The sequence below is a fragment of the Apostichopus japonicus genome, chromosome 2 (assembly GCF_037975245.1).
Source record: "Apostichopus japonicus isolate 1M-3 chromosome 2, ASM3797524v1, whole genome shotgun sequence".
NCBI lineage: Eukaryota > Metazoa > Echinodermata > Holothuroidea > Aspidochirotida > Stichopodidae > Apostichopus > Apostichopus japonicus.
Window position 1 is genome coordinate 2,220,725 of NC_092562.1, and position 17,723 is coordinate 2,238,447.

At 38.8% G+C, this 17,723-nt stretch overlaps 1 protein-coding gene across 3 annotated transcripts in view; it reads right to left on the reverse strand.

The window, feature by feature from the left end:
• The window catches only part of LOC139973789 (uncharacterized), a 33,364-nt gene continuing 15,641 nt past the window's right edge, over positions 1–17,723 (reverse strand). For 2 of the 3 annotated variants that reach the window (XM_071980674.1, XM_071980667.1), the window contains exons 2-6: positions 14,206–14,323; positions 13,548–13,670; positions 8,456–8,634; positions 7,126–7,219; positions 1–5,546 (exon numbers count right to left, since the gene is read on the reverse strand). In XM_071980674.1, coding sequence (XP_071836775.1) covers positions 5,316–5,546; positions 7,126–7,219; positions 8,456–8,634; positions 13,548–13,670; positions 14,206–14,250 — 672 coding nt within the window. In that variant the 5' untranslated portion in view covers positions 14,251–14,323 and the 3' untranslated portion in view covers positions 1–5,315. Of the gene's footprint in view, positions 5,547–7,125; positions 7,220–8,455; positions 8,635–13,547; positions 13,671–14,205; positions 14,324–17,526; positions 17,613–17,723 lie in introns of all 3 variants that reach the window. The other variant, XM_071980659.1, reaches the window with a different exon arrangement.

Here is a 17,723-nt window from a genome sequence, read left to right on the forward strand (position 1 = left end):
TAAAGTTTTAGAAAATATATTGGAATATACTTGGCAGTCGAATGAAAAGTACAAAATGTAACACAATGAAATTATGACGCTAGATAGGTGTAAGTTGCATTGATGGAATTAAAACCAAATAAACCATGACTATACAGGAAGCGGATTAAGGAGCAAAGAACGGATTAAATATGCTCTACGGTCACCGACAGAGTACATTGTTTGGAAACACACACTTGATGGTCTAATTTTTTGTTTCCTCAATGGATGAAGAAACTTCTAGCGGTTTTGAAGTTTTTCAGCAATTCCTAAATGTGCTACAATTGCCATCCCCAGAAATCGGGAGACTAGGATAGTACAGGGAGAATTTGGCAAAATTCAATAGTGTAATGCAAGGTAGCGATGTAAAAAGTAACAAAGAAACATTTTTTGGTTCTGGAAACGTCACCAATGCGAAAATATAGGTTACCCAAGAGTAATTCCCACTGTAACACTTAAAGCACTCCGGAACGGAAAGATATGACTGTTGGCTAAAACGGGACGATCCTACTATTCATAGCTTTGTTAGGGGAGCCAGTCAGAAAGAAGATTACCTTGCATACAAAGTAACCAGGGGTCACGCTATAGTGTAATTTGATTCAATCCAAAAGGGATTTCAAGAGACATTTTTTTTTCATTATATTTTCTATGTCTCGCTATTGTTCATTAACTGATATCATATAATAAACCAGATAGTCAAGTAACTTAGTGTTACTTTGCAAATATGAAAAGAAACTTAAGATGTACACAATTTCTAACGAACTGAATTGCTGAGCAGAAATGGCAAGTCTTGCAGAATTGATTAATGCGTCCCTATGCAAAGAGGGTTGAAGGTCAAACAAACTTCTCTTCTGCATAATCATACTTATACATGCAATTCACCATAAACGGCTTGGACCTTCACGAAAACAATATGGATCATCTACTCACCAAAGGCTACCAACACAGTTACCAAGTTTAAAGTTCAAGCAACTTTTACTTCTTGAGATATCGAGTTTACAAGGGTTTCAGCCTTTGACCTCTGGTGCCTACAATGACCTTTGACCTTTTTGATATGTCTAAATTGTTCGTTTACTAATACTATATAATACAAAAATAATTCTTTGTTTTAAAGCACGTTTCACTGGATATCATCTCTTAAAATTTACACTCTATAGTTTCATATGAAGATTTTTTTGTGACACTTCAAAGACTGGCATCTGTGCAGTTACTAACCTCTACAGTCTACACCGTTTATTAATTACAGATTAATTATAATATAATAAAGGTAATCAAGCCTCCAAATCAAAGACAGAACTTCCTTCAAACCAGGTTTAAATATTATATACATTTAAAAGATAATTTTAAAATAAATTCCGATTTTTAATCTCAAAGCAGCATTAAGCTCATGTAGGACATTCATTTCATTTCATTAACTTGTTTCTCATCAATATACAGGTTTAACAATCAAAAGTTACTACCATAAATGTAAATACAACGTGGATGGAAGTGGCCAAGAAAACATTGCAACGCTTAACGAGTAGTGCCACTCCCTTTGCAAAGGAAAAAACAAAACAAAAAACCAAAACCAACCGCCCCAACACTCCCGAGGAAAAAGAAAGTAAGAATGATCGTAACATATTGAGAAAAAAAGTCAACTGGAATGAGCCACATATCTAAGATATTTCTAACAAATTTCTTGTAGCCCAACAATCCATTTTACCATCAAATGTAATTAAATTCTCGACACACCTTGCACTTTCTGCAGTGGTGTGAACACACGCATACTATCTTATACTACGAGAGATGGTCAACATGGTGGTGTGAACACACCATACTATCTCATACTATGTGGATGGTAAACTTAGTTCTGTTACACACGCGTACTACCTCAAACTACGAGAGATGGTCAACATGGCGGTGTGAACACACCATACTATCTCATACTACGGGGGATGGTCAATTTAGGAGTGCGAACACACGCGTAATAGCTCATACTATGAGGGATGGTATAGATGGTGATGTGAACACACCATACAATCGCATACTACGGAGGATGGTCAACTTAGTGGTTTGAACACACGCGTACTACCTCATTCTACGAGAGATGGTCAATATGGTGGTGTAAGCACACGCGTACTCAGGATTGGACAATGCCATCATGATCTCCTTTTCACTAACAACCACCTCCACCACCGCCACCACCGCCACCAGTCGCCCCACTTGGATTTTGGGTGTCGTAAAAAAAATTACATGTGCGAAAAATATATCATTGGTGTCGAAATTCCATGATGACCACTCATGAACGACCCTTCGACCGCGGACCTGCAGTAGGCTATAGTTGCTGAAAAACCGTACGTGATATAGCGCATAGGCCGGGTTTTCACTTCTAAGTTCTGGGACGTATCCTGATGCTCTTAAAATCGCTAAAAAAAAACAAATTTTGAAGAAAGGAGACAATACTATCGCTGAGAATCAGTCTATCACCCTAATAATGTTTCAGACGAAATCTTTCATGTCAGTCTGACATATAGTTCGGTCATTCAGTATGTAACTTGGCTGAAAGCCCATTCAATCTTTCTTTATTTTCCACGCGCAATTTGCAGATTTGTCGAAAAATGTCAATGCCGGTGTCAAACTCATAATTTTGTGGTATGACTCCCAGGACGGCAAATCGAGAAACTCACATGCAGTCGCGGCGGATAGCTTCCTTGGCCTATAGTATGTCCGGAACATTTTGGGGCATCGTCCTATAGGCCTTTATCTGGGGCCCTGAGGTCATTCCTTGACCGACTTGGTGCAATATAATATGAACTTGAATGAAAACAACCAACAGAATTACCGTCCGATTTCGAACCTGAAGTTCATCTTTAAGACTATAGAGCGAGCATCCGCTGCCCAAATCAATGATTACCTCCAACGGGAGGGTTTGTATGCCCCGAAACAATCCGCGAACCGTAAGCACCACAGCACTGAGACAGCTATGCTTCGTATACAGAATGATCTCTTGGAAGCTGTCGATCAATGTCAAGAAGCTGTGCTGGTTTTATTGGATTTCTCTGCGGCCTTCGACACAATCGATCACGACATCATACTTGAACGTCTTCAGAACCGCTACGGTATTCTTGCCACAGCTCGGAAGTGGTTCGAATCCTATTTGAGGGGTCGTAGTTTTTATGTAAATATAAAAGGAGCCCGCTCTATCCCGCGTAACCTGAATGACGGCGTGCCACAATGCTCCGTACTGGGACCATCCATTTTCGCCTTGTATATTGCTCCACTTGGGGACATCGTCTCCGCTCATGGTATAGATTATATGTCCTACGCCGACGATACCCAACTGTATCTTACCTTAAGTCCTGGTAACCGTGAAATTTCGATATCTCGTCTGGAGTCCTGCATACGTGACATTAAGTTCTGGAGCATACAGAACAAATTAATGTTCAATGAATCTAAAACAGAGGTCCTGCATATCTCTTCGAAATTCCTGAAGTGCCCAACATCACCTAAAATTGCAGTTGATGATTCATTCGTTGACACTGTATTGAAAGCTAAGAGCCTCGGAGTCATCGTTGATTGTAACCTCAACATGAAACATCATGTGAAGAACACCGCCTCCGCAGCTTCATTCGCATTATACAAGATCGGACAACTCGCCAAATACCTCGACCACAAATCTACCGAACGACTCGTCCACGCATTCATTACGTCCCGCTTGGACTACTGCAACAGCCTCCTGTACGGCATTCCATCCACTGAACTTTCCAAACTTCAGCTCATTCAGAACTCGGCCGCCCGTCTTGTCACACGTTCCAAGAAGCACGACCATATTACTCCAATCCTCCGTGATCTGCACTGGCTGCCCCTCCATCTTCGCATTCGTTACAAAGTTGCCCTTCTTGCCTTCAAAGCTATTCACGGAATGGCCCCTAGTTATCTGACGGACCTCGTCGCTTCCTACTCACCACAACGTCGTCTCCGCTCGTCGTCCGAAACCCTTCTATGTCGTCCTCGCAGGTGCAACACTAGATTCTACGGAGACAGATGTTTCAGCGCTGCAGCTCCCAATTTCTGGAACAATTTGCCTTGGGACTTTCGTGAAGCACCTCATCTTAACCGTTTTAAGAAAGATTTGAAAACTTACCTTTTTAGCTGTTTTTAACTGTCACAGTATTTGCTTCTTTTTATATGGTTACTAGTTTGCTTTTTAGCCTGTTTTATTTTTGTAGGTTACTATAGTCTTATCCTCTTAGCTGTTTTATCTGTATATTGTATTTCGTATCTTTTTGAGTTTGCATCTTTTGGTTTCTTAGCCTGGTTTTTCTGTTGATGACTTTCTTTTTACTGTACAGCGCTTCGAGATTTTTGGGAGGCGCTATATAAGTAGTATTTATTATTATTATTATATGCTGCATTTCGAAGTAAATTTATTCACAGATTGTTAGTTGTCATGGGTTCGAACAAATAAGGGTTATTCTATCCTGAAACATAGGGCAGAATGGGGCTGAGGTTTCCAGTTCGCCGCATCATTTGTCAACTTGCACTGGGTTCTAATGTTGATGTCAATTGGAATTACTAATAACAGAAATAATCCACCAAAAATTAAGGCCACACGAGCTTTATTGCAGATTTCCTGAGTGACGAGTTTGTAATTTTCTCCCGAAATCACGCAACTAGATGGCTGCTATCCAGCCTGGCAAGTGCCATCTCCAGCGATCTGGCAGGTATTGAAATCTGAAATTTTCTTGGTACACTGCGCGCCAACCAGCGGTGGCGCTCCGTTTAGATAGTACTTGCGGCCAAAATACTCGAACCGATTACGTCCCTCCCCAAACGTTTCAAATCGGATTGACGCCCCTGCTTACAAGGCCTGGGAAGTGTCATTTCTGACGATCTAGGAGGCCTTTTAAGCTAAGAAGTTTAGGTACGCTGCGCGCCAGCCAACGGTGGCGCTCCGCTCAGATAGAAACAAGACGCCCTCCCAGGAAATGGTCAAGCCCCCCCCCGCGCCCCCACTGAAAAAATCCTGGCTACGGCACTACAGCACTAAAGAAAATAAAAGCAAAAGAAAATAACAAAAGACAAAAAAAAACAGGGGTTGGTCAACTTAGTGGTGTTAACACACGCGTACTACCTCATACTACGAGAGGTGGTCAATATGGTGGTGTGAATACACCATACTATCTCATACTACGAGGGATGGTCAACTTAGTGGTGTGAACACACCATACTATCTCATACTACGAGGGATGGTCAACATGGTGGTGTGAACACATGCGTACTCAGGATTGGACAACGCCATCATGATCTCCTTTTCACTAACAACCACCGTCACCACCGCCACAACCGACAGCACCGCCACCGCCGCCAACACCGCCACTATTACGTTCACTTTCTACCTTCATGGAAACCTGGACAGCGGCCAGCAACACACCTACTTTCATTCTTACGTCCAGGTTACGTGGGAAGCTTCCCTTCATATCTCTGGTATTCCAAGGACTAAATTGACCAAATTGACCAATTTGGTAGTAACCACCTTGCGACAATACCTGAATTAAAAAGAAGATAGTTGGTAATAAAGAAGGTACACATATACTGATCCTTCTGATAGATCAACCATGTAGAGAATTTCTACAAACATTCAGTTCATCTATTTATTTTAATCTGCTTCTAGAGGAATTCCTGCTTGGATAGAATCTCAGGATGTGTTAATAATTTTAGCTATTTATCTGCACCAGCTATTTGCAGCGCATATGAGTTTGTAAATAGAATATTCCCTTTATTTGTAGCATTTTTATCTACAGGAAGAAAAGTAAGTTCAGTCAAAATTTTAAGTAACCAACAAGTTTCCAATAAATAATTCTTACTAAACTTGAACTCTAAACTTCCGCTACCTGTCTTTACATGTGAGACTCTTTTTCTAGACCTATGATTCATTTTTAAAGAAACCATTTGATGAGTTCGCATAAATACCACCTTACACACATGATAAACAACATTTGAGCTGCACACTATTAAGAAATCGGAATGTTAACTACGAACACATAAATACTTGATCACTTCCAGTCATTTTTAGTTGTTAATACATATTCAGATACATAATGCCAGGAAAATAATCAGATACATATTATGATATATATTTCAAGTACATATTTCACATCCATATTTAGATCCACGTAATGGCAAAATCATAGGAACTTCTCCCTGCCAAATAAATTTACATTATAATCACCAAACAAATTGTCCAATTAAAATCAAGGTTCATTAACAAAGGCCCCAGTATGCTTTCATTGTCCTTCTTATCAGTAAAAGTATAGTTAATAATCACACAATCAAGACAATGTACTGTTTGCTCAAAGTTTGGCCCATTAGCACAGATTGAGCGAATACAAAATTCGAATCAAAACAAAGGTGTCTCATTATTTGTTATTGTTTTGGTCGAGATGAAACTATCAATAGGATGCACGCTTCCATTGTTTTGTTCCGTCTCTCGTTGGGTTTAACTTTTTCATTCCCGAAATATTGGCTGCTCCTTTATACTAAAATTTTATATCGAAAAAAATCATTAGATTTTGACTGGCCAAATTTCATTTCAAATAATGGAGTTAAAAAGCCAACATTTTGAAATTTCAATTTAAATATTTAACTGTGCCAATTTGCAAAATTTCCGCCCGACAAAATGCTGGAGAGTTACATCAAGTTCTCTAATTACCCATTTATAATCTTTCAATTTGTGGAAAGATAACAAAATCTAGGAGAGTGCTTTGTAGGTTGATTGATTACAATTTGATCTTGAGTTATACTTGGCAGGTATGAAAAAATAAAAGAATACATTCTGAAAGCTGCTTTAATATCTTCTTTTTGTCCCACTTCCCTCTCCCTTCTACCCTCTCTCCTCCCCGTCTCCACAATCCCCTCCCCTCTCCCTCTCCCTCTCCCTCTCCCTCTCCCTCTCCCTCTCCCTCTCCCTCTTCCTATTCCTATTCCTATTCCTGTTCTTCTTCTTCGTCTTAAAATTTTGGTAGTACTGTAATCATTTTAGTTTGTCTCTTATTCTCTCTTGAGAACCTCCACTTTATAAAAGTTTACCCTTATTGATAACTTTGCACAAATATTTTTTAAACTTACGTTGTAAGTGTACCCTGAAGCAGCTTTAACAAGCAGAGATAATTCTCCATTCTCAAACAAAATTTCATACTGCGGCTCCGAAGAATAGATATCCCTAGACGAAAAAAGCAATATGAATTTTCATTTAATTCTACGTTTTTGAAAACAGAGATCATCTTTATTCCATTGCCTATCAAAATATAAAGATATATGTTTATATAATTATTCTTAATACTTACTGTTATAGCTCGAATGAAATGGTGAAAATTCATCCGAGCCCCCAAGTTACAGCAACCAACAGTTTGGCTCTAGAGTGTTTCCTCTTTCACCGGGTAAATAGTACTACGTTTTCAAGATGGGTATTCTGCAATATCCCCACTTAACTTAAAACAGCTGCATGCATTTAACAGAGCTCCTAAAATTTCTCCAAATTAAAATACCATGACAAAATTCAGAAAATCCATTTTTCATACAACGTGAGATATGCACAAGTTTTCAGAAGAAAAAGAGTGACACAATTTGTGAAATCGTTTCATATTCAATGATCTTTAACATTTGTAATATTTTCAGAAGTTTTCCAGACCTGATTTTTTTTTTTAAGAATTTCATGAATTTTCCATGATTGTGGGAACCGTGCCTTAAAAATATTCTTAGTATGACAAGAAGCCTGAAATCTTTGTGGCGACAATGACCAATTGCCAATGGATATTATTGCACTTTCAGTGACCACAATATAAAACAATTGCCTTTTGTGAAGCTAATGGTGCGAAAATGCTTATAAAGAGCCGACAAAAAGTCCTGCAAAGTAAATACAGTAGATTCACAGATACTGAGTTTCTTTCTTGTACTGATATTGTAGATGAAACTGACATAGTATAGGCCTAGTACTGATAGTGTACATGTATATAGGTGACATAGCATAGGCCTAGTACTAAGAGTGTACACGTATGCAAGTGACATAGTATAGGCCTAGTACTGATAGTGTACATGTATGCAAGTGACATAGTATAGGCCTAGTACTGATAGTGTACATGTATGCAAGTGACATAGTATAGGCCTAGTGCTGATATTAAATATGCAACTGACATCTGTTCTAAAATTGTTCAAAGTGAAACAAGAAATTCTTTCCTTTCCCTTGGATCCAAAGTGGTTCTGAATGTAAAGTAGAAGTCCTGTACATGTACATTGGTAGATTAATACTGTTTGCCCTTGAAGATATTTGAGATATCTATATAGGTATGTAGGCCTACAGTAGTACATGCTGTCATATTTTGTAGTTTGCACATAAGCAAACTTGAAGCAAGTAGGTGTGACATTAACAGAAGCAAATTGAGTCGGAACGGACACTCACGTAGTCTTAACATATCCGATCAAAGCGCCGGGCTGAGATGAGGATGAGTAGTAATGACTACCAACTTCACATTTATAGACACTTAGTACGCCTCTCTTTTGAGGATCCCTGACTCGAAACACTTCCCAGTTTAGTTCGGATGCACAGCATGGTGTGGGGATAGACTTTATAGAGCATACCTGGAATGAAAAGCACATTATGCATAGTCATAACAGGAAGCTTGTACAAGAACATAGTTGAACTGTAGCCTGATACAACGAAAAAATCATGAGAGTTTTACATCATGACATTAAATTCCACGTTTGAACGTGCCCACTGCTGTGATGTATTACTCATATTCAGAAATTATCAGATCTGATTAGTCACTGTATGTACTTTTTCACCTGTCACCGTTATCTTACTGGCATATCGACATGGTCAGCTCCTGGCCCCTCCGTACTCCTGCCAAGTCTGATTGTCAATAATGCTCAACTGTAAAAAATGTTCCCATCGACCTACAGGTTGATACAGCTATTGGCATTACCATTTTTTAAAGTTGCACTTTTTAATAATTTTTTTCTTTTGTGATGCTTTAACACCTTGTTACTATTAAAGTACTAGCCTACACTGATAATTCTAAAATCAAAGTTCTAGGCTGTTTTAATGCCAAGTTTACTTACAAGGGCGATACATTTGTTTCAACTGTGTATGTTGTAAGACCTTGTAGATGCTCATTATGTAAAGACCTAATCCAAGTTTTACAGATTACGATTGACGGAGCTTCACTTTCATGTTTTGCAAATGGGGTACCTACTACTAATACTCATGCTCCTTCTACTGCTGTTCATACTGCTGTGGAAGATAAAAATAATTCTACCGATGTTCAATTAACTCCTCCACTTGAACCTTAGTTTTCCGATTTGTTCACAGATGAAATCGGTCTCATCACGGGTTCTCAACACAAGATTAACTAAAGCCAAGAGCGCAACTGGTTCAACAAAACTTACGACACATTCCCTTTGTTGTGAGGGATAAGGTCACCAGAGAATTGCAGAAGCTGGAAGCATGAGGGGTCATTGAAAAGGTCCGCGGTCCTTTTGATTGGGTTTCCCCAATAGTGGTTGTTTGGCGAAACCAGAATGCAAAAATGCATTGTGGTTTCGATTATGTAACTTGAGCAGTTTTCTTCATGAATCTGACATGATGTATAGTGAGAGTGAACAGTAAACTTGATATTAGTAATACAGTGAAAAGCAGTGTGATGTGGCAAACAATAAATCCACAACGACACAGTCTGGTCTGAAATGACCATTGACCTCAACACTATATATGACATCTGTCCTTGTTGAAATATTGTGTAAAACATCCTTTCAAATTTTGACCCCTTGTGAACTCAAACGACCATCGACCTCCGTCCACAACATTAGGCATTTTTTTCATGTACTCAATGTGGTACAATTACATACCAAATGTGCGATCTGTCCAAGCTTCATTTGGGATATTATGTGTAGGAAGGTGAGTTAGTGTATAGAGACAGGTTAGAGGGCAGTGAAGTAAATGTTTGGCATCTATTGACTTCAAATGACCTTTGTTCTCCACCAAATGCAAAAGTAGGCTCCTTAAATTTAATATGGTACATCTACAAATATATATCTGTCCAATGTTCCCTTCTTCTAATATCTTTCACAATCTGACTTGTTGTCCCCAAATGAACTTTGACCTCCACTGAAATCCTTATGCTTCTTTTACTCAATGTTATACACCTCCATACTAAGTATGAGATCTGCCTAAGCTTGTAATATGGAGATATCATGTTTACAAGATTATCACAATATGACCTATTATGACCCCAAATGACCTTTGACCTCCATCAAAACACTATGCTTCTTCCACTATATGTGGTACTTCTATACCTTAAATATCAGGTCTGCCCTAGCTTTCCTTATTTCAATATCGTGTTTACAAGGTTTTCACAATTTGACCTCTGGTGACCCCAAACTAATTGTGACATCCGCCAAAAACAATAGGCTCCTTTTAAAAAATGTGGTGCTTCTATGCACCTAATATGAGGTCTGCTCAAGCTTCCCTTCTTGAGATATCGTGTTTACAAGGATTTCAAAATTTGACCCCGGTGAACCAAAATTAACTTTGACCTCCACCAAAAACAAAAGTCTTCTTGTGCGCAAAGTGGTACTCACAGTTAGGTCTGTCCATGCTCCACAATCACACTCACACAACCACACACATGAATGCAAAGGTTACGATTGTCATTGAAACCAACAATGGAAAAATAAGAAATTGTGTTGATTTACGGAAATTGAACAAAAATGTGGTGGTAGAAAAACACCCTATTTCCACACATTGAAGAGTTGCTTACAAAATTGTAGAGAGCTAAATATTTTTTCAAAGTGTGACGTTATGTCAGCGTACCATCAATTGGAATTATATGAGAGTCGCAATCTCACTATTTTCTTTACTCACGATGGTGTATATCGATAGACGTGTCAGCTTCGGTCTGGTGTCTGGTCCTGTATGTTTCGGGAAAGTCATGCAGTTGATTCTTGATGGCTTACCAGACGTACTTTGCTATTTAGATGATAGTGTGGTTAACGAGAATACGCCATTCAGATATGAAACCGAAGTCAAAGTATGGCTTCAATGCTAGTTAAATTCAATTACTTGGTCATGTTGTTACCAAGGAAGGCATTTGCCTTGCGCCTGACTTTGGTCAAGCAATTAAAAGTGCACAAGCGCCGCAGTCCGTTGGAGAAATCAAGTCATTTCTCGGCTTAGTGGGCTAGTATGCTAAATTTGTCCCTAACTTCGTTATGAAAGTGCAGCCTATAAGGGCCATACAGCTTGTAAAGAAGCGTTTTTAGTGGACGCAGGAAGCACATGGGGCTGTTAAGCAAATGAAAGCGTCTATTTCCACTAATGGGGGCGGACTCACTTTGTTTGATTTTTCAAGCGACGTTTACATTACTGCTGATGCTTCCAATCGTGGAATTGCCACAAAAACGACCCAGCTTCACGATGGTGACAAGCGACTAGTCATGTGCGCTTTGCGTAAATTATCAGAGTGCGAACAGAGATGCATTTATGGGGGCGACGTTTCACTCTCCGTACTGAGGCACTTACTACTCTAATTTCTATATCAGGTACGGATCATAGACTATTGCGTATTGCTAGATGGGCACCTAGACTAGTGAATCATAATTATGCTGTTGAGCACAAACCAGCCAAACTGAACACTGTACATAGCAGATGATCTCTCAGGATTTCCCCTTCCTACAACTTCTGAAAATTATCCAAATAACGAGGAAGACACTGAATGTATCTGTCAACTAACTGTTGCGTGCCAAAGGGTTAGTAAAGATAAGTTACAAGATGCTTTACTCAATGCTGTTGTTTATGCTGGTGTCCGACTATGTTGTTCATAGATGGCCGCATGACAAGTGCATACTTTCCGAAGCCTTTCTGCCCTATTCTCGAATTCAACGCGAGCTGTCTCTACATGGTGTTATTCTATTCAGGAGGGAGGGAATTGCTGTTCCACCATCCCTTACACCCTGTGTTTTAAAAAACGATACTGCACACGAGGGTCACCAAGGTGTGGTCCGTACTAAACAAAGAGGAAGGCAGCTCCTCTGGTGGCCACTCATGGTCATTAACAAATCGAGACCATGATTAACAATTGTACAATATGCCAATTACATGATAAGACGTCTAGGATCCGGACCTAGCACTATGCAACCTGTTCAATATCAAACTAAACCCTGTTCAAGGGAAGCAATGGATATCGTTGGTCCGTACAACACTATGCCTCAGAACGCCAGATTTGTCATTACACTCATTGATTTTCGCAGTAAGTGGCCAAGAGGTTGGCTTCACTGCTAATGTTACATCTGAAAGTTTCATTGATTTCCTAAAAATTATATTCAGTAGCTGGGAAGGATTCCCCGAGGAAATCGTAACAGACAATGGATCACATTTCGCATCACACAAAAATTTGAAACATTTCTGGGTGAACGTAATATCAAACAAACTAAGTCTTCTGTGTACCATCCACAAGGTCACGGGGAGATAGAAAGATTCAATAAAATTTACATGTTTTCTTTACTACGACAGTTTCACTCCAATATTTAGAGCTGTTCGAGAATTCCTAGGAGTTTATCAATCTACCGACCATGTTACGACTGGTACTGAACCATCCATTTTCTCCATAACAGGCACCTGAAAACTAAATTGGACATTACTGGGATTACCAAGGGTCCCCTGTCTGTGAATATTGAAACAGTCAATGATCTTGTGCAAAAGCAGTAGACCAAAAGTAGACTGTATTTTGACAAAAGCCATCATGTCAAGAAACCAGGTTTTATATATTTTCCATTATTATTACATATGAGTAGTCTAGATCTGGAGGCTGTGGAAGAAAGACATTACAACAGCAGAAACATACTACTATTTGTCTGTGTCTTCATTTTACTATTTGTGTGCAACATAACAGCTTCCAAAGATATTCCCACACGTGAACAAATTCTGCATCTCAAATTTGATATTCACAAACAACTTTTGACCATCACTTTAATCAATTCAGATATAATGTAAGATCTAACTCAACCTGGTTCTGTCCTACTGTAATCCGAGACAAATGGATCTGGTGCAACCATGACTACCAGGTAAATGTCATACTGTAGCATAGCTGCACAATTATAGCCTTTCCTATATATACAATGATAACAGACACAGAGCTTAAACTAAAGACTGGGAATAATTGCCCTCCAACAGTCTTGAATGTTATAAATGTGTGCGAAGACATTGAAGATCTTACGCATACATTATCAATGCAAAAATCTACTAAACACACAGTTACATTTGTGATGTAATACTCTAACCATTTCATGTACAGCACTTTGTTAAATGCAAAATAATGACATCCAGTAACAATTTTATGATTCCAATTACACTTTGCTGTAAACTTCTGTTCATGGCATGGGACATCATCTATTTATCTAACATGAATCACTCTTTGAAGCATTAATTTGCCAAAGTGTGTTATCATCATCGCACCCAGTGAAGACATATAGTTTACACACATACCAAATAGACTTACAATTACTCCTGAGGAGTTATACACCTTGTAGGAGCCTCCAGTGAGTCCAGGCACAGTGATTTTGTAAACATCGAGATAAATCAAGCCTTCGAGGCCAGGCAAAAAACCGGGGATTGTTGCAGTCTGTGCAGAGAAGGGAGCGAAGAGAAAAACAAGTCATCTGGGGTATTTTGTTTTCCAAAGACCGTCCAGCATCTGTGATTTTCCGTCTGGGATTAGTTCCAGTGTGAAACTGATTAAATTACAGTTATGGTATAGTCAAACACTTTCAGCCCAGCCAATTATCTTTTACACAATTAGGAAGGACAGAATGCTACAATTAAGCATTTTATATAATTGATTCCACTAAAAAGGAAGTGGACTTTATTTCATGTTCCTAACAATCATAAATACATGCACTCAGCCATTTTTCATCGCAATCGGTTGAAAAAAGTTAGGAATCAGACTTTGAAGGGTGTGGGGGGGGGGGGGGTAGTGCTCCTGTGATTGCCTTAAGAAGAACCAGGAGAGTCTGCACAATGTTGCATAATCATCCTCAAATGCTTGTCTGGCTGATGAGAAGCCAGATATAAGTAGATGGTTCTAGCACCCAATGTTAACGTATATTTCATTTACACACTGATCAGAAGCATGATGGTGGCTGTTCTCCTAAACGTACCAGTGGGTTTCCCCTGATAGCTAATAAACTCTCTGAAGCCCCCATTATGTCCTGTTGTCCTTTGCTTCAGTTTCCAGTCTATGTGATTGTGAATTTCAAGTGCTCAGATCTGCAGCATCTATGGAAAGAGTATGCAAAATAAAATGTCAGTATGATTTAAATATATACATACCATAAGATGGACGGCCACACCTTAATTTCAGTCTTAGAACTGAAATACTAACCAATCTTTCAAAATCTATGTGGACCAGAACACTACAAAACGAAGCAACAATTGTGCCTTCTGTGCAGTAACGCGTAGCTCATTCCCTTCACTCCCATACACAGTTTACGCGGTACTACTTTCTACTCAGCCAATTCACTACTATATTCTATCCATCGGTATGTATCTTAGGTGATAATTACATTTCATCAATCATCGACCACTATATCATTTCTTTAAATAGATTTTAAGTTTAGGTAACTTTTTGCGGGAGGGGAGATATTTAGAGACATCTCAACAATTTCATGGTCGCTTATGCCTTGAATGACTTTAGTTGAGGTGAAAGCTGAAGAATTGTTAGTGAGAACTAGATCAAGGATGTTATTGTCTCTGGTGGGTGACTGTACGATTTGTGTGAGGTTGAATGAGTCAGCTACTTCAAGAAGGATTTTTGCTGCTTCGGAGGAAGCAAGTGTGTCTGAAATAATGTTTTGGCTCCAGTCAATGTTGGGTTGGTTGAAATCGCCAGCAAGTACAACATTATTTTTGTCACAATCTTTGCCCATTTTTTGGAGGTTTTTTTCAACTCTTGAAGGCTAGAAAGATAAATGTAACTGGGCCTGTAAAGGTTCCTATATACATGCCCTTTTTCTTAGGGAATTGTAATTTGGTCCAGATTATCTAACAATTAAATCCAATTTTGTGAGCTCAGTGAAAATCAGGTGTCTTTTTATTGACTGTCATACTCCACCATAACCATTTGGACTTCTATCTTTACAAATGACTGCATAATTTTCTGGAAAAGATTTCTGAATTGTTCATTTCCGGTTTAAGCCAAGTCTCTGTGCCGATAATGACATCTGGGTCTTTTTCTTTGATAAGACTTGCTATGGGGGCTTGCTTGTTACAAACACTCTGGAAGTTTATGACAAGAAAAACCTGTCTTGAGTTGGTTTGATCTTGTGATGGTGGTTGGACCCCAAGTCAACGCCAGGGGTACAATTTTGAAGTAGTTCGTACGAGTTAGTGCAGCTGATGGAATTGCTATTTGAGAAGAAAAAAATGGAGAAGTTCATGAAGTCGCAAACATCACACACCCAGTTACAACTAGAGTGCATTTAGCTCGCTGTAGTCATCACTTTTACAACACTTAGTGTGGATCCATTGATCACAGCTGTCGCACTGCACTGCTTTTTGTGTACGACCCTGGATACCACACATGCCGCAATGTGCTGAACATTCTACACAAAACCAATCGTCATTTGAGGAACCAAGGGTATTGTAAGCTGCATTACTGATACCTGTTCACTAATTATGAACCCATAAACTCTCTGGTTATTTTTCACAGATATTTTACTAGTGTTCGACCGATAATCGGCATCAGGCCGAATATCAGACAATTCGGTAATCGGCATCGGCAAAATCCATTGCGCTACCAATTATGCGGAACCGATTAAAATGTTCCACATAAAGGACTGTTTTTTTTCCGCGCTTTTGATTCACCACAACCACAAAGGGAAAAGAATTTAGATCATTCGATAAAACGCTTTTCATAGCCGGAGAGGGTAACGGTTAAATTCCCTCACGCGAGATTGTACTAATGCTCTTCAATATAATATCTAGTTTTGGCAGTTAACATCATACAATATACCCGCAATAAGCTTAGGTGGACGACGTAATTTTTTTCTTTCCACTTTGCTTCAAGTTCTTGCATCCAACAAAACATCCTGTTACCCATGTTTAACGATTGATAAGAAAGATTTAGTGTCTTGACTAAATATAATACCCCCCAAAAGTATACCTTTAAACCACTTTGACCGTTTCACCGTACGTGAAAACTGGAAAGTGAAAATGATAACATCAGGCTTTGCTCATTGTGAGTTCTACGTACATTAGGCTAGTTTGCAAATGTGCCCTAGACTTTACAATGCGATAAAATGATGAAATCAAGGCGCCAAACACTCCTAAAATCCCTTATAATGTGTGACGACAGTCCCTCATTTTTCCCTGACGGCATGTACCATACGTGGTAAAATAGCCCCTTTAAGTAACTGAACTCCCGCAACCGACTTAAGCAATTCTGATTTCCAGCGACACGCGCGATAAAGTCAATGGTACTTTAGTTTGTTATTTCTCGCACATGTAGTTTAGTCAACGGAGAAGCGCCATTGACTTACTGTGTGTAATCGTTTGAAACTTATTAGCTTATTAGCCTCATTTCGGAAGTTTTCCCTCGCTGATGGTAATCATTGAAAACTTGAAGCAACCGTCCGGGATTGTATTATTTTTGATATCAGATTATATATTGCGATATCATATTACAAAATTACGAATATTTTAATATCGGTTTTTTTTTTCATTTTATTTACGTCATTGGTTACTAATTCCCCCCTTCTGTATTCTGTACAACACTGCCGTTTACTGTGTTGTGGTGGGATGGAAATATTGCTATTCATCGTTATAAACATACCAGTGTCATGCCAGTGTATGTATTACAATGTCCTTTATTTGCTTTAGTGTGAACCGTGAAGTCTTTCATTTACATCTCTGATTGTATTTTCTTAGAAGTTGATAATCATGCATATCACTTAATAATATATTAGGACAGTTCCACGAAAACGATGAAATAATCGGCATCGGCCCGACTGTCACATGAACTAATCGGCTATCGGTAATAACCGATTATCATATAATCGTTCGAACACTATATTTTACAAGCGGTTTTTGAAGCAGGGCCTTGGTTGCGATGTCACCAGAAGAGGGTAATTCATAACAGGAATAACTTTCTCCAGTGAGAGTTAAATTTTGACAACTTCCAATTTGAACTTGAAGAATGAAAATGCCCATCAATACCAAGATAATTTGATAAAGTGTGATTTAATAATCACTTGATCCAAACAGCACAACAAACCCAGTTTTTGGAGCATTTAAAGGCAAATTTGATCTCTGAGATGAGTAATTAAGGCTGCGACGAACACAAGAAGTTTGGAGAGCAATAGACTTTTGAGTATGTTAGCAAGAACAGCACAGAGATGATAAGGTTGTGGTTGAAAATGAGCATGATAAATAATAAATAAATGAAATGAGAAAAATTGAAATAAAACAAACGATAAACTTACTCAAGGTTAAATGCGTGCCGATCACCAAAGTAAAAATCTGGTGTAATTCAAGTAGTATGTTCGGCTACTTCAACCGGTTGGCAAAACTACACATATAAACAGATACGGAAAATCAACCAAAATAGGCAAACAAACACAAACAAGACACATCAATGTGAGAAGAATGTACCGATAACTGAACAAAACACTATAAATGC